This window comes from Gopherus evgoodei, chromosome 12 (genome assembly GCF_007399415.2).
Source record: "Gopherus evgoodei ecotype Sinaloan lineage chromosome 12, rGopEvg1_v1.p, whole genome shotgun sequence".
NCBI lineage: Eukaryota > Metazoa > Chordata > Testudines > Testudinidae > Gopherus > Gopherus evgoodei.
The window spans coordinates 3,097,368-3,119,841 of record NC_044333.1 but is presented as its reverse complement, the minus strand read 5'-3'; the positions used below and the strand labels follow the sequence as shown (position 1 = coordinate 3,119,841).

Here is a 22,474-nt window from a genome sequence, read left to right as displayed (position 1 = left end):
TTTGTATTTGTCTGCAACTTGGTAAAGAGATGAGTTTACAGAACTTAACATTTTGGACCAAATTTGACCTGTCTTCTTAATGTATTCTTCCAAGCCAATTCCCCCCTTTTCAAGTCCTTTGGCTTCCAAATTCCTTGCAATCCCCTGAAGCACATTCTGAAGATAATATCCAATGTTTATTGTCTACATATTCCTTCAAATCAAGGGAGTCATTTTCCATGTATTTTACTATGCATTGCTTTCAGCTGAAAGATTTCCCCAATAATTGTCTGCCTATGCAAAGAGAACTGAAGCATCAAAACAGTTTACATTTCTCTTGTTATTTCACATACAGCTAGAGACAAGACCTTCCTCCTCCACTTACAGAGCAGTAAGGGGAAAAATTAGTTAAATATTCATACAATTTAACATTCTCCATGTTTTGAAAGCAGACCCGGGAAAGATCTGCCATCCAAGCAGACAAACGAAGTCAGCTGGAACATTTGGTAGTACAGTAGAGCTGACCTTGAGAAATAAAAGGCATGCAGCTACCTCTGCACAATACCAGTCATTGCTATCCAGCACTTAAGACAACCAGAAACATTAGGCTAGGGTTTAATAAAAATACTCGGCAGACAGAAGTATATCATAATAGGCTTCTCATAGCTGAGAGGCTTTTTGTGACCAAGAGAGACTGGAGATCCCCAGGACAAAATGCTTGCTTTTAAAGAAAATTACACTATATGGGAGTGTGCGAGCAATATTAAGCGAGCCATAAGAAATTGGGTTCTATTCAGGCGTCCAGCACACATTTGTGCTCATGTCTCCATCTGAAAGTTACTTGTTTCTTAATGGTGAACTGCAAAGGTAAAATTAAAAGTGAAAGTTAAAGACTAGAAGTGTACCGAATGGCCGCCACTAACCAGGATGCTCAGACACCCATTGTGATGAACATAGTATACATGCCTGGAGACAGATGAGATTGGCAGGCTGGGGATAGGGTTGCCAACCCTCCAGGAATTATAAGATTATGTCATGTGATGAAATCTCCAGGAATTCATCCAACCAAAGTTGGCAACCCGAGCTGGGGAAAGGAAAACAAGTGACTCAAGTAACTGAAAATAAATACGTAAATATTAAAACGTTTTTATGCCTCTCTAGTCTGCTACTCAGTTTAATTTTTCTGTTCCATACAGAGATACGCGTCTAAACACGGAAATGAATGGTCAGAGAAAAATAAGATTTTATTTCCAAACACACAAGTGTCATCCTGCCCCTTAAAAAACAAAACAAAAAACAAAACACAGTATCTTTTTACATGCACAAATTTACAGCAGTCAACAGAGAAATGCAGTAGCCAGCTTCAGCCAGCATTCCTTAATCTTTATACTCATAAATACTCCACCCCCAAACAAAACAAACACATCCACTTAGTTATAAAGCAAACCCTTTCCATCGGATGTAGGATTGCAAATATCTCAGCAGCATTAACACATGCACACATACACACAAAATGGTCACTCAAGGCAGTAAATCCCACAGAGCCCACTTCTCAAGGAATCTTTATCAAGCAAGGTTGGGCAAATCTACTGGACAGTGGCCCAGCAAGCAAGTTTAATCAGCCTGTACAGATGGACGGAAAGACTGCTTAGTGAGACAGTTACTGTAACAGCAAATTTTGCTTTGTTACAAGCCAGTTGTTTCTGTAGCCATCCAGAATTTCCACACAAAGCTGGTATACTTTTAAAGCTCAGAATAAATTTCAAATTGCCAACATTTGTGTAACTGGAGGAGAATTACACAGCAATCCAAATTACTGTATAATAAACAGTTACTGATAAGCAATCATGGGCTGAATTCACTTCTGATATAAATAGATGCAACTCCATTTGGGCCTATATGTTTATTTCATCCTGTCCATGCCAGCTGAGCTGAAGTTTAAAAGGAAGAAACAAAACCAACTTTTCAGCAAGACAACCACGGAAATGTTTTCCCATATCTCAGTCTTGTAATATTGTCATGACACTTTAACAATCCAGGCATAAAAATCTTTTCACCCACCCTTTACACCAGTGATTCAAGATATTAGGAGAAAAAAACCAAAAAAACTAAATTATAGTTCATATGCCCATTGTAAAGAAAAAAAAGTTACTTTCCATATGCAAGTAGAAAATTTGCAAAGCTGTCGTGTCCAGAAAACAAGTGCCTCCTACAATTTGTCGGCCTACATGAATAGCCACACAGACATATTTTAGTGGCACCCAAATACAAATAGCAAGAGAAACAAATATTATGCTAAGTTTATTTTTCCAAAATAAGGGGCTGAAAATAATTCCCAAATTCAAGAACTAAAATATCAAAAGAAACGTTACAGAATAAGGTAAAAAGACTTCTGCCCCATAGGCTAGAGCGTTATGGTCACACTGTGCATCTCAATGAATCAGTATTTAAGAATATTCCATACCCTAGCTCAAGATCTCAGTTCAACAACCAGAACATAAGACTTTTCTCTTCCTTCTGCATAAGCTATTCAGATAGCTCATACCAAAGTCCTTTTCCTTTAAGTCCCAAATTGCTCTTCTAATGTCCAGTAATTCTACCAGTCTATTTATTCTACTAGTAATTTGACTGATCTAACTTAAATTAAGTTGAATAGACAGCAATTAGTATAATTTTAGCAGAGGACAAGACTTCATACAGTAAATCTCATTATGCCTTATTGAAATCAAATTGGAAAACCAGCAGGCTTTTTATATAACTTCATTTGAATATGCACAGGTATATGCATGTGTGTATACATATAGACACACACATAGGAAGTTAAATGCAATAATTTACAATACAAATGAAAAGTGGCAAGTCTCCAAACCTTAATGCACTCAACTAAACAGAGTCCTTTCATTGGGTAGATACTTGATTTAAATTTCACCTACTCTTATTCCAAAGCAGTGTAACTTTTTGAAATCAATAGCCAAATAGGCTCTTAGGCAAGAGCCAAATCAAGTACAAAATCTTTACAAATTAAACCAGAGAACAACAGCCCTATCCTTTCATCTAACAATCACTAGGGCCTAGCTATGAACTCGTAATTGAAAATCTGAAAACAGTAAGGCTGCCAAATAAACCAAATCCATCTCACATTCTCATAACTCATTTGTATTTATCATCTCTGTACATTATATAGCTTGATCGATTACTCGCTCCCTCCCCTCCTTTCATTTGTAACTTGTAGCTTCTAAAACATTGAGACCAGCATCCAGTTCCTCTTCAATGGTAGAAGGCAGAAAAAATAAACTTGCCGTTAAAAAAAAAAAAGGGGGCCCATCTCCCACCACTGCTATGAGAAAGGCCCATACAATGGAGAATACTGACTGATGCTGGAAGGAAAACAGTGAACTGACAGAGTGCTGTCAAAGGTACAAAGCAGACAATTGACACCAAAAAAGAGAAAAACGTTTTTTCTATTTGTCCTAAAGGTATAGTCATCTCTGGGATTTACTTGTAGCAACAGTAGGTTTACAAAAAACAAAAACAAGACAGATGTCAGATTTCTAAAGTTACAGATGTCCCGTTAAGCCCAGAAAGAACTGATGTCTAGATCTGAGTTGACCAATTATATGGGGGCCCTTTTGACTTTTCAGTACTCCAAAATATAGATTGTGACAATGTAAACATATATCTACAATACTTCCAGATACATGGGTATGTGATCCTGCTTCAGAAGAGGAGCTCTCCTAGATGGTTGGCTACAGCAGGATACAAACAGGTTAAGGTAACCCTCTAATCCCACAATTACAAAGGGGACAGGGAGAGGGAACACTGCTTTTTGATGGACAGCGATACTTCTATTTTGTTCATTCTCCCAAATATAGGGAAACAGAAGGATTATTTGTGAAGACTGAATTTATGGTACAGTTCCTGAAGTTTTTACCATGCTGTCCTCTCAGATCCATTATACCCTCATATATCCTTTCCTCCTTTTCTTTTTCACATTACAGGTCTCTGTTCCTTTCCCCTTCATTTTCTTTTGTTCCTCAGTGTTGCCTCCTTTTTGGCCCCTCAGGTCCTCTTAAAAAGTTTCCTAAGCTTTCAGAATCACTTACTGCAGAGGCTTTTGCTGCCTCTAGTCTCTTGATCCCAAGGATCTGCTGAACTGTTTTGCTTGCCTGTGATGGCCTTGCATTCTGTCACTCTTCATCTCCACAGAGCAACTACAGGAAGTTAATTTAAATTAAGTTTAAATGAACAGTGACCAATTTGAGAAGTTTGAGGGAAGCCGGAGTCAAACAGATCCTCTTCTGCGTAGTTTCAGAAAGCAAAGTCTGTATAGAATGTTATAAAATGAGTTAGACTTCAGCTACCAATTCACAAACCTTTCAAACACAGTAAACAAAAAGCAAAACAATATGATAACTACACTCCATCCCTTCCAAAGTGACAAGAAAGACTATTAAGTGCACAGCACCACCAGACAAAACAGTTTTTCAACAGTGCTTTTAATCCCCCTGGTAATCAAAAATCCTTCAAGCTCCTACCTTATGTAATTAGAAGTACTTCCACAGGTGACTGGTAATTAATCAGGAGGCTGTCTTTTCTTTTACTAACCCCTTTCTCTCACATGCACTCATTTATGCAATTGTTATACCAACATTAAATCCATAAGTTTCCCCTTTAAATACCATTTCTCTCTCTCTGGGCAGGTCTTCTAGGTAAATTAGAATCCTGGAGACTAAGTTTTAAAGAAAATTAATTAGATATCAAAATGTGATCTTAAAGGAGCAATATGAAAAAGTAAAACCTGATTTTCCTTAAAAGGATAGCGGCGTCAATTACTCATTTTCTCTTTCATTTTACTCCTAGAAGGATCAAATCAAGTAACACCTTTTTTCTAACAAGTTTCATTCATTTTTCTCAGTTCCATGTTTCCAACTTTCACACAGTGGGCTATAATATTTGCTGTTTATAAACTGCACTTGATAACGTTTCTAATTAAAAATCAGTAGTTATGGGTCACCTGACAACTACCACAGTAGACAACAATAGGCAGTTCTCACTTTCACCCAAGGTTCTCAAATTCTTTATGAATGAATCCTCAAACACTTCGGAAACTCAAATGGTATTATCGCCATTATACTGATGGGGAAAGGGAAGCATAGGAAGGTGAAGTGACTTGTTGAAGGCCACACAGCAAGTCAATTTCACAGATGGGAATAGAACTCAGAACTCTTGATTCTGTCCTATACACTGCTAAAAAAGCAAGATTCGTAACTCGGGATTCTGCAAAATTCCTTATTAAGAAAACCAGTCTCCCTTGTGCTTTACATCTGAGCTTGGGCCTACATGGTGGTATGTTATAAATGGCATCAGTTAGCATTCTGGCAGCTACCGGCAGGTGCCCAGCTTGAAATTAAAGGGGGGGGGCTAAATTTTCAGAAAATGGTGAAGACCTGAACTCTGAAAAGTCAACCTTCTTTATTTTTAAAGGTTCCCAATTCTTTCTGCAGGGAACAGCACAGACAGCCTTTCCAAGCTAGCTAATCTTCTCTTTTGATTAAAAAGAGGCTATCAGCTACCAAGTTTGAATACCATATTTGGGTACCCAAAACTCTGGAATTATCAGTGTGTGACAGCGTGAAAGGGGTACAACTAGCAGCCTCTACTCTCTGATAAGCGGCGGCATCAAATAAGCTCCATTCAAATCTCTTCATAGAAATATAGTCATTGTGAAGTTATGCCTATATGGAGGGAAGAGGAACTAGATGGGGAGAGACAAGATTGTACAAAGGCACAAAAGGTATTACCGAGAAGGACTCCCCTTTCTCCAGAATTTCAGTCCTTCATTTTGCTTCACAATTTCCCCACAATGTAGAATAAACTCCATGATTACAGGATTGTACAGCAACACCTAATAACATAAGGCAGTACTGTAGAACTGTCAGTCCAAAACAACTGGATACCAACATTAAAATAATTCCCACTGTTTTAAAATGAAGTGATATTCACACTAGCAAAAGAAAAATAAAAAAATTAAGAACTTTAAACAGCCAGTGAAGTGAATCTTCTTTGAAACATCTACTGATTTGATCCTAGAATCACTAAAATTAAAGATTACTCGACATTTGCTGCTGCTCAACTTGTACAATCAAATGGAGCTGCCTCTTCGCAATGGCAGTATTCAAATCCCATAAAAACTCAAGCAGCACACCTTTCAAAAGCATCTCCATAGGGACAAACTGCAAAACCTGCTGTGGAGAGTCTGAGCTGAGCAAAGAGCTCATTAGTTTATTCAGGTGCTGCAGGTACTCAACAACTGGATTTGGAAGACCTCGATAGCCAATACACAATAGAACAGCACTGGTTCCAAGAGGTTCAGAGGATATGGGGCAAGCAAATGTGATGTAGCTGAAACAGCCGTGCAGTACAAAAATCAGGCCAGCTGTGAAGCGTGTAAAACAAGAAAGAACAGGCAGAATCAAAGCATCTCCCAGCTGAAGCTGATTAATCGCACACAGAAGGCAGTCTAAAAGATGCTGCTGATATTTTGGCTCTCCATCATGAAGCAAAGAACAGCAGAAAGTCAAGAGTGTGGCTGACTCCAGGAGCCTAACTTCCATGTTGGACTGGCTTTTGATGTCACAAAGAGACGGAAAGCCCACCACAAGACACTTGATTTGGTCACTGCATCCTTCATTTGGTACCTTCTGATGGTACTTGGTAAGGCTAGACAACTCAGATAGTATCAGTGCCTCAGTAAGAACATTGCAAGAATGACATGGTTGTTGTGTTCGTCTGGAAAGGGAACTAGTTTTTAGTCTGCCTACTAATGATTCTTTAACGGCTTCATTGAGATTCTTCAAGACATCACCATCACAGAATGGAGAGCATTTTACTCTTGGCAGCCTCTTTCCCTCCAGGATGTACCATAAATTACATTCAAGGTTACGGGAAGACCCTTCCAAAATGCAGCTTTTCCCAATATTACTTAAAGCGTGCTCTTCAGTCCAATGATTAAGATAGCCTTTGGCCACCTTATCTTCCCATGTCAGGGATTCCAGCATCTTTCTTTCATTGTATGTACTAAAATATTCGTTCCTCTGTCCAAACCATTTTGCATTCATGCTGCAGCCTACATAAGATTTCTTCACTAGCCAATTATTTCTTGTAATGTATTTCAGGTGAAATTTTTGCATGAAAAATTCCACTGCACAGTCCCTTAAGTTATTCAGCTTTACTTGTTCTGCTTCCCCAATGCACTCAAAGAGTCGGATGTTCTCAGATATAGTCTCTATTTGGTACTTGTGAAAGAATGCACAGCATTCTTCATGCATTTTAAGAAAAGATTCTGGAATCACATGTTGGGGAAAGAGTGCTTTGTTAACCATTTCTGTTCCAAAGTTCTGCATCATCTTGGACAGCACAGGATGGATGGCCTCTCTGCCCATATAATGAAGACAAACTACATAGACCTCAGAGTTCCCAGCTTTGCTAGTTGCAGGTTTAAAGACATGGACCTCCTCGAAGGAACAATTCAGCAGAAAAAGCAGATTGGCAGAACAATGTTCAAATAAAGTGAACATCTTCAAAACAAAGGAGCCACCATTGCCAAGGATCATTAAAGCAGTGACTGCTTCACAGTAATGTAGAGGTGAGACAAGCGCTTCTTGTTCACCTGGATTTCCTTGGCAATCAAAACTCCCATCAGCAGTTACCAAGTGAACAGTGGTCATATTACTTATGAAGTGCTGAAGTCCAGTTAGATGTTTCAATGTCATCACATCCCCAGTATTATCTGGGCCAAAATACCACCATGGCAAGGTATTTGCAATAAGTCTGTCATCCATAATCATCACAAGGGTGTCATTTGCTTCATGATATGGGTTTAGGGTATTGGCTACCCAGTTCCAATCGCAGGGAATGTGATGGGATTTTATGTAGTGGTTGAGACTCGCTATAAAAGCACCAGGTGCTTCACAGAGATGGACAGAATTGAGTTCTCCATTCTGAAGGGCTTCTTTTGGGAGAAGGGGAAAACTGCATAAAATCTCATGGAATTTGCACCAAGCCTGGGTACACAACTCAGCATTCACAGATTTCTTCACATGAGGAATGATTATCCCAGCTCTGTTGGTGAAGGAAGTGTGCTGATGCCATGCATCCAATTTCTTATCACTCAGCTGGTTTTTTACTTCATTCATGGAGTCCTTCAGAGCAAGGAGTGTATTGAATTCTTTGTGATTGCAGGTGAACACATCACTGGAATCTGGCAGCTTCCATTCACTATTCGGTGGTTTTGTATATGAGAACCTCTTCTCAAAGAGCTCCTCAATTTCAGCAAGAATCACAGGGCTGAATTTTTCAAGATTTGTGGTCTGCTCAACATAAGACTTCGTATATTTGTTCATTCTCGGACTAACCCACAATCTGGGGAGGGGAAACAAAGAAAAGATAAAGGGATTAACATGAACCGAACCAATGACACCTTCCCAAACAAAAGAAAAAACAGAACAAGTTAAAAAAAAAACGTAAACAGATCATGCATTTGTAAAGTTTAAGAAAAAGTTAGCTATTTCAACTTGTCTGGTTTTAGAGTTTGTGTTCCAGAATGAGAAGTGGAAAATACTTTACTGAGACACTCTAAGAGTGGAATAAGAAGTTACACAAGTAGTACTACTTTGGAGTAAGACCCTCTTTTTGACCCAATGCATACACATTTAAACAGAAAATAGATTATGCCTTAAATTCCCCAAGTGCTTATTAACTAGTAAAAGTTATCCAACTAATATAGAAAGGTAACATTAGGGAGAGATCTGGGAGAACTGGTGTGAGGCAGGGGGGAAAAGAGCAGAGGCAAGGCTGGAACAGCAGCAGGAAGGAACCAAGCTGCTACAGCATGTGTCACAGAACTTTAAGAGACAATTCAGACTCTTGGCAGGGTAACAGTTGGGTTCTCAGTTCAGAGCCAACATTTTAACTCAAGAAGCATTATTTAAGAAAAATGACCAGCAGTTTGGGAGCCAAGAGTTCCCCCCCACCCCCCCCAGTTCTGCATATAGTTTCACCCACCACAAAAAATGCAGCCATTTAACAGAAACACTGCAGAACAGTTTAGGAAAAGCAGTGAAAAATACTATATTGCAATTGAAAGGAATAGAGAGGGGCAAATTGTAACTATCCCAAACAAGAATTTTGGCCAACACATCTGGGCTGACACAAAAGATGGAAGCTGGAGACTTCATCCTCATGACATAAATGCAAGATGGATTAATTTCTTAACAAGCTCACTTTTTATCCAGACTTCAAACTTTGATTTCACAAATTGAGTGTGTCCTCTTCTAACACCACCCACACTCATACCAAGCCCGCACTTCGAAAATGGCAGTAAGTTCTGGTGGCCCCCAACTCAAAAAAGATGTATTAGAATTGGAAGTAGTATAGAGAAGGGGGGTATGGAACATTTTCCATATGAGGAGAGATTAAAAAGATAGGTACTGTTCATCTTAGAAAAGAGACAACTAAGAGGGGATAAGAAAGAGGTTTACACACACAAAAAAAGAAAAACGAAAATGGTGTGGAGAAAGTGAATAGGGAAGTGTTATTTACTCCTTCACACAACACAAAAATTAGGGGTCACCCAATGAAATTAATAGAGAGCAGCTTTAAAACAAAAATGGAAATATTTCTTCCTGAGAAAGAAGTAGCATGGTTTTGCAGCTAAGGCACTAGGGCCTTGGCTACACTGGAGAGTTGCAGCGCCGGTAGTGGCTTTACAGCACTGCAACTTACTCCCCATCCACACTGGCAAGGCACATACAGCGCTGTATCTCCCTGGCTACAGCGCTGGTTGTACTCCACATGGACAAGAGGAATAAAGAGAACAGCGCTGGTGCTGCAGCGCTGGAGTGCCAGTGTAAACAGCAATTAATCTTACTACGCTGTAACTGGCCTCCGGAATTTTCCCATAATGCTTTTAACTAAAGAACTCTGTTTTGTTATGATGCCTCTCTCTGTTTTGTTGTGAACTCCGGGCTCCGGGAGCTGCTTATCTAAAAAATAAACACAGCTCCTGTTTGCTCGAGCAGAGGCAGGCAGGGAATGTCCACAGCTAGTGTTTGCTTGAGGAGAGAAACAGCACGGCCGGGACGGGGGCAGGGGGGAGCAACTAATTATCTGGTCTGAAGGCTATTTGCATTTAAGAGTGAATTAGAGAGGGGTGGGGGAAGTGGTCGGAATTTGCCAGGCAGGGAGCTGACACAGTGTGGGCTCCAAAAATCCACTCACTCTCTCTCCCCCATGCTCCCTGTCACACTCCACCCCACCCTCCTCTTCTGAGAAGCACCTTGCAGCCACTTGAACGCTGGGATAGCTGCCCATAATGCACCACTCCCAACACTGCTGCAAATGTGGCAACACTGCAGCGCTGGTAGCTGTCAGTGTGGCCACACTGCAGCGCTTTCCCTACACAGCTGTAGAAGACAGCTTTAACTCCCAGCGCTGCACACCTGCAAGTGTAGCCAAACCCTGGGTTTACTGAAAATCAAGCAAAAAAGGTTCAATGTGGACTTATTTTATAGCCCACCACAGATCTCCTGTGACAGTAGGGGAGGTGTAATTTCCAGTTCAGGTAAACATATTGGCATTAACTTTGCTCAAGTTAGCACACTCTGGGTGTGGCTACACTCGAAACTTCGAAGCGCTGCCGTGGGAGCGCTTTGAAGTGTGAGTGTGGTCGCAGCACCAGCGCTGGAAGAGAGCTCTCCCAGTGCTGCATATACTCCACATCCTCATGGGGTTTAGCTTGCAGCGCAGGTAGCCGCGCTCCCAGCGCTGTGGCACTGTTTACACTGACGCTCTACAGCACTGTATCTTGCAGCGTTCAGGGAAGTGTTTTTTCACACCCCTGAGCGAGAAAGTTACAGCGCTGTAAAGCGCCACTGTAGCCATGGCCTAAAAGTCACAGTGTAGCCACAACTGCACAGGCACCAGGACAGGCTAGTCACTCACATACAATCCTGTCTGAAACCCTAGGGACACACTCCAGCTCCAGTGCAGACATACCCAAAGAGACTTAGGGACAGCTACACTAGAGCTGAGAGGGAGCCTCACAGTCCAGGTAGAAAGATTCATGCTAGCAAGTATACTAAAAATAGCAGTGTGGACACAGGGGCTTTCAAGCCCATCCGACCCCCTAGGTACACACTTGGGTTGCTTCTAAAGCCACAGAATCCACACGGCTATTTTTCCTGTGCTAGCTGAAGCCCCACTAGCACAAGTGTTTCCAAGCAGGGTGGGAGTTTTGCTCCCTGGTGCAATACAAACATACCCTCTGTGCCTTGGGGATAACACTTTCCTACCTTATGGGAGCGATCAGAGACTATAGGGATGGGGTCAAAGAAATCACGAGAGCATGAAAAAGAGCACAGCCGGTGTCTCCCAGGGACCCCACGATCAAACAAATCACCGCTAGCAGGGCAGATACTTGTCAGTCTGATGCTGACAATATTTAAGCACCTGAACAACCCCAACACTAGTTTTAAACCCAGCCCAAGGGCACTAGGGAAGCAGGCTCGGGCAGCAGCCGGAGAGGGAGGAGAACAGGCCTGAATGGACGGACCGCACCTGTTATTCACACGGGCTGGAGCAGCTCGGCTCGGGCTGCTGCGGCGCAGGCGGGTTCAGACAAGGATCCGTGGGACTCCCCAGTCTGTCTGAGCGGTGACCGCTCACGGGAGCCGGCCGGCAGCTGCCCACGGGCTGGGCTCAGGGCTCCGCGCGCTCGGCAGAGGCCCGGGGAGCCGCGCTGGGCCCAGTCGGGCCCGTCCCTGCGGGGAGTCGGCCCCAGCGCTTCCTCCCCGCGCTCGGCTGCTCGGCCCCGGCGCCGCTCGCTAGGAGAGGGCGCTGCCGCCCGAGCCCCACGCGGCCCCCGGGGAGAGCGAGCCCCGGCCCGCGCGCTCCTTACCCGGGCCGGCGGCTGCGGCCTTCGGGAGAGGCGAGCCCCGCGCCAGGCCGAGAGGCGGGGCCGCCGGGAGCAGGGGCGGGGCGGCCGGGCCTGGGGACTCCGGGGCCGCTCGCCTCGCCCCCGGCCCCGCCGGCTACGGCCCCGCCCACCAGGGCTCCCTCAGCCGCCCCCTCCCCTCACTGGCCACAGAGCCGGCCCTGCTCCCCTCGCCTCAGCCCCCGCTCCCGAGCCTCCTTCCCCAGCCTCACCCCCCATCTCAGCCCCCCTGCCTGACCCCCCATCTCAGCCCCCGAGCCTCCTTCCCCAGCCTCAGCCCTCGCCTCAGCCCCCCTGCCTGACCCCCCCATCTCAGCCCCCGAGCCTCCTTCCCCAGCCTCAGCCATCGCCTCAGCCCCCCTGCCAGACCCCCCCATCTCAGCCCCCGAGCCTCCTTCCCCAGCCTCAGCCCTCGCCTCAGCCCCCCTGCCTGACCCCCCCATCTCAGCCCCCGAGCCTCCTTCCCCAGCCTCAGCCATCGCCTCAGCCCCCCTGCCAGACCCCCCCATCTCAGCCCCCGAGCCTCCTTCCCCAGTCTCACCCCTCGCCTCAGCCCCCCGCTCCAGAGCCTCCCTCCCCCGCCTGACCGCCCACTCCAGCCTCCGAACCCCTGCCTGACCCCATCTCAGCCCCACACTCCAGCCTCCCTGCCCAGCCTCCTACCCCCGAGCCTCCCACCCCAGCCTCAGCCCCCCTGCCTGACCCCCCCATCTCAGCCCCCGAGCCTCCTTCCCCAGCCTCAGCCCTCGCCTCAGCCCCCCTGCCTGACCCCCCCATCTCAGCCCCCGAGCCTCCTTCCCCAGCCTCACCCCTCGCCTGACCCCCCCTGCCTGACCCCCCCATCTCAGCTCCCGAGCCTCCTTCCCCAGCCTCAGCCTTTGCCTCAGCCCCCCTGCCTGACCCCCCCATCTCAGCCCCCGAGCCTCTTTCCCCAGCCTCACCCCTCGCCTCAGCCCCCCACTCCATAGCCCCCCTCCCCTTGGCCCCCCCATTTCAGCTCCCCGCTCCAGAGCCTCCCTCCCCCGCCTGACCGCCCACTCCAGCCTCCGAACCCCTGCCTGACCCCATCTCAGCCCCACCCTCCAGCCTCCCTCCCCAGCCTGACCCCCCACCAGCCTCCTACCCCATCTGACCCCCCATCTCAGCCCCACACTCCAGCCTCCCTGCCCAGCCTCCTACCCCCGAGCCTCCCACCCCAGCCTCAGACCCACATGTCTGACCCTTCATCTCAGCCCCACACTCCAGAGCCTCTGACCCCCTGCCTGACCCCCCCATCTCAGCCCCTCAGCTCACAGGCCAGAGCCTCCCTCCCCAGCCTCCTACCCACCTGCATGAGCCCCCATCTCAGCCCCCTCACCTCACACACCAGAGCCAGCCCACAGCCCCTCTCCTCCCTTGCCAGAGCTGTCTGCCACAGACAAGCATTTAGCCTCTCACCCCCCATGTCCAATGCTGTGGCCGCACCCCTCACATGCCTCTGAGCAACTCACCATTGCCACTTACCTCCTCCCCCAAAGCCATCTGCCTCTACCACATTCTCCCAGTTTCCATGTGTGTTGCATCCCATTGCCACCCCCATTCTGATCTCCTGCCATGACCGCACATATTGTGTGCTCATTCCCACTACAGCCCCCCACCAGCAGGGCTGGCTTTAAGCCAATTCACTGGAAGTGGGCCCTGTCCCCCCCAGGGGGCCCTGCTCCAGGGGTCTTTGGCAGCATTTCAACAGCTGGGGTCCTGTAGTGGCATTTCAGTGGCGGGTGGTCCTTTGGAAAACAGAGAGCAGGCCCCCCCACTGCCAAAGCCCCAGACTGCCGCCAAGTATTCCAATCAGGCCCTGCACACCACGGTACATCTATATCATAGAACAGTAGGGACCTCAGGAGGTCAGCTAGTCCAACCCCCTGCTCAAAGCAGGGCCAATCCCCAGATAGATTTTTGCCCCAGATTCCTAAACGGCCCCCTCAAGGATTGAACTCACAACCCTGGGTTTAGGAGGCCAATGCCCAAACCACCTCACCCCTGCCCCTCCCAATGCATTGGAGGGCAGACCCCAGCACCACACCATCTCTCCTTATTCAGGGAGAACTGTCCCTGATTTTTCAGCAGAACTTTCGTTTGTCTCCTTAGAAAGCTCCCCAAGTCCAGCGCATTTCCTTGGCATTACATAGCATGGTCCTATTTCCTCCTCACATGTCCCACTGGAGGTTAGGTGTCAGCAGGTCTGACACACACTTGCTGTTTATGCAGTTAGCTTCGGTGCCAATAGCACCTCTTACCTTGACACTAATTATTCAGGTCAGAAGCGGTAAAAACAGGCATTTTTTTCATTGTTCTATGGGAAATGAATTTGGTGGACTCAATCCAGTTCCCACTGGAAAGGTGAGCATACCATTAAAATAACGTGAGCATGGAATGAGCAGGCCACAAAATAGAAGCAATTCCTCCAGCTGTGGGCTCAGGCACATTGAGAGGGTGCTAAATGGAAAGTTTGCACTGATTGCTAAGCCCCAGCCCTCTGAGAGTTTGGCAACTAATTCTGGGCTGCAAGGAAGTGCCTATCTTTGCTAGCAGTCCATGAACTAGGGGAAGAAAGGCACTCCTCTGCCTAAATCACACACAGAATCATAGAAGATTAGGGTTGGAAGAGACCTCAGGTGGTTATCTAGTCCCACCCCCTGCTCAAAGTAGGAGCAACCCCAACTAACTCATCCTAGCCAGGGACCAATCCAGTAAATGATCTTAGAGGATGCCTAACTCCATACAAAAGACCAGGGAGAAGAAAAAACAGAAGGGTAGGAGAAGGTGACTCCCTTCTAACTTTTAGCCCAGAGGTGAGGGTACTCGTGGGGAAATCCCTGGTTCAATTCCCCCTGTGACTGCTGAGCCAAAAGGATTGGAACAGGGCTTTGCCATCTCTCAGGTGATTAGTGCCCTAACTACTGGGCTATTGAGTCATTCTACCTCTTTCTCTGGTCCAATTAATATTCAATTATTTAATTAAACTGGAACAACTTCAATATGAGAGATTGAGAGAACTTTACATCAGTATTTGCCATAGCTTAGTGGTTCGGGCTCTCACCTGCAAGGTGGCAGATATCCATTCAAATTTCTTCTCAGGCAGAGGGGAGGACTAAGGGGTATCCCAAGTCCCCACTGAGAACTTTAACCACCAAGTTAAAGGTTATAAACCAGTGGTTCTCAAACTTTTGCATTGGTGTCCCCCCTTTCACACAGCAAGCCTCTGAGTGTGACACATACCCCATATAGATTAAAAATACATTTTTATATTTAACACTATTATAAATGCTAGAGGCAAAGCAGGCTTTTGGGGGTGGAGGCTGATAGTTCACAACCCCCCCATGTAATAACCTTGTGACCCTCTGATGGGTCATGACCCCTAGTTTGAGAACCCCTGTTATAAAGGGAGTCTTCTCCTCCAATGCATTCTGGCTATTTTGTATGGAGCTAGGCAGCCTCTGAGCAAGTCTACTGGAGTGGGTCCCACACATGATTTAGGCCAAGGAGTGCTTATCTTTTCCTCAGTCCATGGATTGTTCTGGAGCTTAGGGGTGTAATAGGTGCCTAAGCACTAGAGAGAGGTTGCAGCTCATGTCCTCAGAGGCAGGAACACAGATGCCGAAGGAATTTTTACTGCAAAAACTTGGGTGCTGAGAGTGTTTAGATGCCTATGGAATAGTCAGCAGCCAAATGGGAGTTTTAAAGGTTGCAGTGGTACCTAAAAATGGGACATAGGCACTTAGATATTAAAGATGGGATCCACAAGGGCACTTAAGGCCCAGAGTCTCAAAGGGGTTTAGGCTCCTAATTTCCATTGATTTCAATATAAATTAGGAGCCTAAGTACCTTTGAGAATCTGGGCCTGCGTGTTTTGGAGAGCAAAGAGCAGAGCTGTGGAACAGACACTCTCTGTGGCATCATATTCCTGGAAACCTCCAGGGACTTCCCAGCTAAACAATCACTTGCTCTGCCTTATCAGACCCACAAGTGGGGGTGGTTGGAGTAGATAGCTAGGCAGTTGTTCTGCTGTCATGGTAGGCAGAGAGAGAACTAGAGGGTCCCCTAGGGCCACAGGGATTTCTCTGGAGAGCTCAGCATTAAACCATAGGTTAGGCAAACAAGGTCTGTGCCAGCTCCATGGGAGCCAAAAGCCACCTACCTTGTCTAATTTGGCAGAAACTCCTTGGTTTTAAAGTAATGGATTTTCCTACCTGGCTTTAGCCCTCCCCTGGGTTTCACTACAGGAGGGCATTATCGGTACCTAAGAGAGAATCAATGTGAACCAAATACTGTAGCAGAACATCAAGAACCCCAGACCAGATGCAGCCAGAGAAGCCTGACATTTCCATATCGATTAAGGATAGCTGATTAATCATTTAAAAACAAATCTTTCCTCATGTTCCAAGAATGAAGGTCAGCAGGGTGGGTTGGGGGATCTTGTATTCTGACTGTAACCCTTTGCCTTGCATGTTAAAGGAACAAAAAGGGACCTCGTTTGGAGCCATTCACCTGCAGCCAAATGGAAAGGGTCCTGCTATGTACAGAGCATCCTGGATTACATGGAATTTCATGTAATATGAGACAAGAAACTGTGCTGTCTGGAAAGAACATCAACATGCAGCCATCAAACTCTTACTCCCTAAATCCCTGGACAGAAGAAGGTAGAAACAGTTCATATCACAGCCAAAATAGACACATTTTCCCCAGACAAGCAGATTTATCCCTGTGATAGCGTTAGTAATGAAAAGATACTCACAAGCTGTCATTCTAGAAAAGCTCATTATGCAAAAAAAGAGAGCTTTAATGTGGAGATAAGATATAGATATTAAAGCATGGTCTCCTTTGATTGATTTGTTTCAAAATCATCACCCAATCAATGTAATGTAAATGGAAGAAGCCTGAGCAAATTAAAATACTACCAGGCAGGTAGCTGAGGGTATAATTGTCTCTCCGGTTGCTTTAGCATTTTTCTCCTAGAATATTATGAATTAGATTGTACAGAACAAGCAGTAGAAATATCAGTGTCAAAACCATCTCATTCTTAACGCATGAGGATTAATGTTAATCAGAATATAATGAATATATTTTTATCTGAAGGAAGAGTTTCTCTTTTCTTGTATTAGATTTGCCATAGGGACCTGGGGGAAAGGTTTCCCTTAGTTTTGGCTTGCAGATTGGCACTAGTTGCAGTAAAGATGGGTTTTTAATTATTCCTTTTTTTCGAGGAGAGCCAAGATTCCTAATGATCAGATCCTTTGGCCAAGGGACGGACTGCTTAGTACAAATCAACATGCAATGTTTTCTGAAGCTTGGAGTGGTTTCTTACAAGCCACCTGGATCATCAGTGTTTGGATAGCACCTAGAAATTGATTATCTAATGGTTAGAGCAGGGGAATGATAATTAAGACTCCTGGATTCTGCACATCACTGTCATAGCTTCTCGGTGCCTCAGTCTACTCATCTAAAGGCTGGGTCTGATGAAGGCATCTCACAAAGTGCTTTAAGGTTTTAATTCATTAATGACTGTAAAGCACGTTGAGATTCTCAGATAAAAGGCATTATTGTGGTACACAGCACTATTATAGCTGAGAAAAAGATTTCCCTTTTTCTGAACTCATGTTTAAACTGTTTAATTCACATAGTGAGCTGTAGTTTCTGCAAAATAGAAGGCCTAATTTCTTAAAATTATTTCAGATTTTAAAAATTCAGCTGGACATTTATGTATCAGTCTAGACCCTACCTGCGTGGCTATGAAAAATTTAGAATTGGGCTACTTGGTGCAAGCTCACTGAAGTAGATACATTCCTATATGTTCCTGAGTATGCAAACAAATACAGCAACTCTTCTATCCTCCTCTCCTGTCAAGTGACATGTGATGTATGCAGTCATGGTTTTCAAAGTCCTGAACAGATCCACTGCACTCTTAAAGGGAGGGACAGTATCACCTCTTTAAATAAAGACTGAAAGCCTTCCTAAATTAAGATGAATGATGTAGTATTTTATATTTAAATAAGTAAAAACATACAAATGCAATCTAACCATGTTGATGCTTATTTAAAAAAATCACATCAGATTTGCATGAATATTTACTATAATGCCTTCTGTGCTGAATCTGGGAAGAAAGTTAATTCCTACAGTGTAAGCAGTTTTCAAAAAAAAAAAAACCACAACCCCCCCCCCCCACCAATGAGGAGTCCGTGGCACCTTAAAGACTAACAGATTTATCTGGGCATAAGCTTTTGTGGGTAAAAGACCCACTTCATGAGATGCATGGAGTTTTCAGCCTCACTCATAAGTATCAGCAGCACAAATATATATTCTTTTGGGTCAACACTTGCATGTTTTTACCATTTGTATTTAGTTGTGCAAGTCTGTTTTACCATCTGTAAAATGGGAATGGTGACAGACCAAAGATGACACTGGCAAATGTACAGGATTTATGTTCACAGGCATATACAGGGGACAAATCCTGTTCACCTCATTTATTCAAGAATTCCACTGACTTCAGTAGGACAAAGTAAGTAAGGTAAGCAAAATTCGGCTTTGTGTAGGTAGGCAAGTAACTGCCTCTTTTACAGATGGGGAAATAGACACAGAGAGATTAGGGCCAGATTTTCAAAGGTATTTAGGCACCTTAATATTTAGGCAGCTGTTAGGATTTACAGTCAAGTTAAGCACCTAAATCCCCATGGTTTCAATCTGCTTAAGTCCTTTGGGGAACTGCATCAGGGCCAAGAGCCTTAAAGACACCTAACTCCCACTGATTTCAATGGGAGTTAGTGTGACAGGTCAGACCCCTTGGGAAGGCACCTGATGTGCTGAGATACCACTGAGTCTGTTCTGCCAGCATGGGCCCCCCTTTAACCCGTCTTTCTGATCCAGGCTCTTAAAACCCCCCTCTAACACACACACAGGCAGGGCCACACCCAGCTACAGATCAGCTCTGGGAAGACTCAGCTTAAGGGATTTGCTCCAGCACTCAGCTGTCCACCACCCTTGAGGGTGCAGATCCAAAGATATTTTATGAAATTCACCCCCTCCCTCAGTGTGGAGAAAGGTGTATACATTTCTTACCCGCCCCCAAGTTAGAAATTACAGAAAAAGGGTTTAATCAACAAATTTTATTAACTATAAAAAGTGCAGATTTTAAGTGGTAAAAGGGGTAATGAACAGAACAAAGCAGATTACTAAGCAAATTAAATCAAACATGCAAATTCAGCTAGTTTCACTAAATAAATTGGTTACAGGTAGTTCTAGGTCCAGCTATATTCCTGTTCAGACTGTTCCCCTGTCTCAGGCTGGACTCCCCCCTTGCCTTCCCTTTTGCAGTCTTTCTTCTTGGGCACTATAGTGATGTGACACCCCTGTGGCACCTCTTGCTGGTGTCCTGGGAATTAGCTCATTTTCCAGCCTTGGAGCACCCTCCACAGGCAGCATCCCAGTGCCAGGGCGAGGGCAGTTCGGGAGGGAGGTGTCACAGGGTCTCAGGGGAAGGGACAGCAGGGGGGCAGGTCCACAGTTCAGGTAACGGTGGCCCCCACACTTTTAGAGAGCTTCCACTGCTTCTGACCAAAAACCATTTCAATATTCCACCATTCTGGAAGGGAAGGGAATGTGAATTCACATAAAATAAATTGGCAAAAAAGTTGCACTTTTTTTAAAATAAAATTTTAATCAAAGTCATCTAACTGCTGGGAATACTTAATATACAAATAAAAAACTAAGTTAAAATATCTTTAAATAAATTATCATGCTCATTATCCTTAATTCAGGCCCCTTGTGCATATGCTTTATGATACACAATAATTTGGCCCTGCACAGGTCTAGCTCTTGTCCCCTTTGCATATAAATCAGGTAGCTTCCTGCCTGGGCCCACCCAGCAAGGGAATCATTGAAAGCACAGGACCAACAGGTTCCCTGCTCTCGGTTCAGGTGCCCAGCCCGCAGCAACCCAGAGTTACAATTTCAGGGAAAGTCCTGCTCAACCTGGGCTGATCCATACCAAGTAGGGACAGAATCTTCATGGATTAGCTGCTAAAACCAAAGAAGTCTCTACTGAGTATGTGCGAACTGCAATTTTTCAAAGGCTTATAACTGGTCCTAGTTTGGGCAGATTTTCATTGGGACAGCAAAAGGCACATCTCTGACACAGAGGCCACTCTCCTGCCAAATTACTGCCCCATTTTTTAAAATGGGTAAAACTGTGTCATTTTCCCTAGTCTCGTTTTCAGAAATGGCTGAACCATTTTGGAGAAAGCTTTCCTCCTCAAAAATGTAGCCTGAGGCAGACACCAAACACAGGAAAGCACAGCCTAAATCATTATATTTTGGCAAATTTATAAGCAACTGAAAAGAGGATCTTAAAATGAGACGTGTGGGGCAATCATAATTGTAGCAGTGTTGCCAGCCTTGATTAAATCATTCTACTTCATTGCCCATCATGCAATACCTTACACCTGTATATTAAAGCAGTATGTATGCTCCATGCATGGATGTATGTTACCAAGTAGGTTATAAAGCACCAAATTGTATTATGATGACTAATATGTATAAAGGGAATGGTGCTATAAAGTATCTGTAATGGTTCTCGGGGTACCCAGGACTGAGATTCACCTTGTTAATCACTTGCCCCCAGCATGAGGGAGACTTGCTTGTGATAACTAGGGGTTAGCTCCCCAACACCACCAGCCTTTCAGCCACTCAAGCAATCCCCTCTGGGTTTATGACAGCCCTATCTTTGCCTTGCAGCTTAACTAGAGGTGCACCCCAGTCCCCTTGAAGTGTTCCCCTGTGGGATCCAGTCCATGATGCTAGTTGTCCATAAATCCCAGATCCTCTGCCCCCAAAGGAGCAGTGTACCCCAGCTTACCAATTGTATCTTAAACCAGTGCTCCTGTATCACACCCAGCACTTGTAATTAAATGAAAGGTTTATTTAAGAAAGCATAGAGATTACACTAGAAACAAGACAGAGTGATCAAAAGAGAAGGTTACAATATAAAACAAAATCATAAAACACAAACTAGGGCCTATATTTATTAATAGTTACTCTTCCTATCTGACAAAGAAGGTTCTGCTCCCCATCTTCCCAAAGTTCAGTCTGTTGCGGCACTGGCTGGCTTCCCAGGACCCAGAATCCAAACTTTAATGAAAAACACCCTCACACAACAAAATGTCTCCTCAGTGAATGGATGCAGAATGCCTCTCCCCATCCTGTGTTACACTGAAACAGTCTTTTGTTTTTCTTCATAGACCGGGGTATCCCCCAACTATTATAGTGTTCATTTTTTTACCTCCAAGGGGTTTTGATTTGTTTTTGATGGGTTTCCATTGACTGTTCTGGGATGGGGCAATGGTAGGCAATTTAGCCTTGAATAACATCACCGGCTAACCAGAGAGAGATGGCAACTCCCTCCTGCATGAAAGGCCAAAACTGAGTAATAGTACTGCCTGGTAACTCCTTTTAATCTTAAAACCATAAAGGCATAAACAGTAATATAGTTACACTGTTCCTTAAATATTACTTGTACACACCATGATTATGAAGATTGATAAGTTGCAAACTTTCAACAGAGACCTTACGTGTTACCCTTTATGGAGAAATACCCTGTCAGTAATGTATTTGATGTAGTGAGTTTGTCAGGTCTGTGACAAAAGTTGTTTGCAAAGACCAGAGGACCCTTTGCCGAGGTGTCTACGTGTCATAGTATCTTTCTCAGATTGTGAGCTCTTTGGGGAAGAGGCCATCTCTTTGTTCTGTGTTTGTACAGTCCCTGGCACAGAGGGGCCCTGATCCACGACTGAGGCAACCCAATGAAGTGTTATTGGACATTTTTAAAAGAGTGAGTTGTAGCACTGTAGCAGTGTGGTGGTGCTGCACTGTGAATGTTCCCTGCTAGGGAGCATTGATCCTGTTGGGCCATGCTAAGTCAGTCCTGATGAATGCATGGTGGAGTGCATGGTGATCGGGGTGGCTCCAGGTCCCAGCATGCCAAGCACGTGCTTGGGGCAGCATGCCACAGGGGGTGCTCTGCCGGTCACCGGTAGGGCGGCAGGCGGCTCCAGTGGACCTCCCGCAGGCGTGACCGGAGAGGGTCCCGCGGGACCAATGGACCCTCCACAGGCATGCCTGTGAAAGGTCCACCAGAGACACCTGCCGCCCTATCGGCGACCGGCAGAGCGCCCCCCGTAGCATGCCATCCTGCTTGGGGCAGCGAAATGTCTAGAGCCACCCCTGATGTTGATTGCATGGTGGAGTGCATGGCTGCAGGTGGAGTTTGTTAAATTGCTTCCTGAGGACGAGAGAGGTGGGAATGGTATTCTAAAGAGAGGGGTCAGCAGAACAGTCCTCAGAGAGGAAGTCTGGGAGTAAAAAGTCCTGCTGAGAATGCTTGGGCAGGAATGTATGTGTTGGATTGTTACTAGTTTATTGTGATTAACACCATGTGACAGGAAGCACAAACTTTGACCACATATGACATTT

At 45.1% G+C, this 22,474-nt stretch overlaps 1 protein-coding gene across 3 annotated transcripts; it reads right to left on the bottom strand.

Moving 5' to 3' along the window:
* Positions 1-1,198: 1,198 nt before the first annotated feature.
* CMTR2 (cap methyltransferase 2) lies at positions 1,199-11,986 on the bottom strand. Of its 3 annotated transcripts, XR_004002798.1 has the most exons (3): positions 11,596-11,740; positions 5,781-8,400; positions 1,199-4,301 (listed from the first exon to the last, which is right to left on the bottom strand). XR_004002798.1 is itself a non-coding variant. In XM_030581592.1 (2 exons), exon 2 carries the CDS (start codon positions 8,379-8,381, stop codon positions 6,081-6,083), a length of 2,301 nt encoding a protein of 766 aa, XP_030437452.1. In that variant the 5' UTR covers positions 8,382-8,400; positions 11,936-11,986; the 3' UTR covers positions 1,199-6,080. The 3 variants fall into 3 exon arrangements, 2 of the variants coding, with proteins under 2 accessions (XP_030437452.1, XP_030437451.1); XM_030581592.1 differs by lacking the exon at positions 11,596-11,740 and adding an exon at positions 11,936-11,986 and having other exon boundaries at positions 1,199-8,400; XM_030581591.1 differs by having other exon boundaries at positions 1,199-8,400.
* Positions 11,987-22,474: the final 10,488 nt, after the last annotated feature.

Coding starts and splice junctions, on each gene's coding strand:
- CMTR2 (XM_030581592.1), bottom strand. CDS start 8,381: ATGAACAAATATACGAAGTCTTATGTTGAGCAGACCACAAATCTTGAA.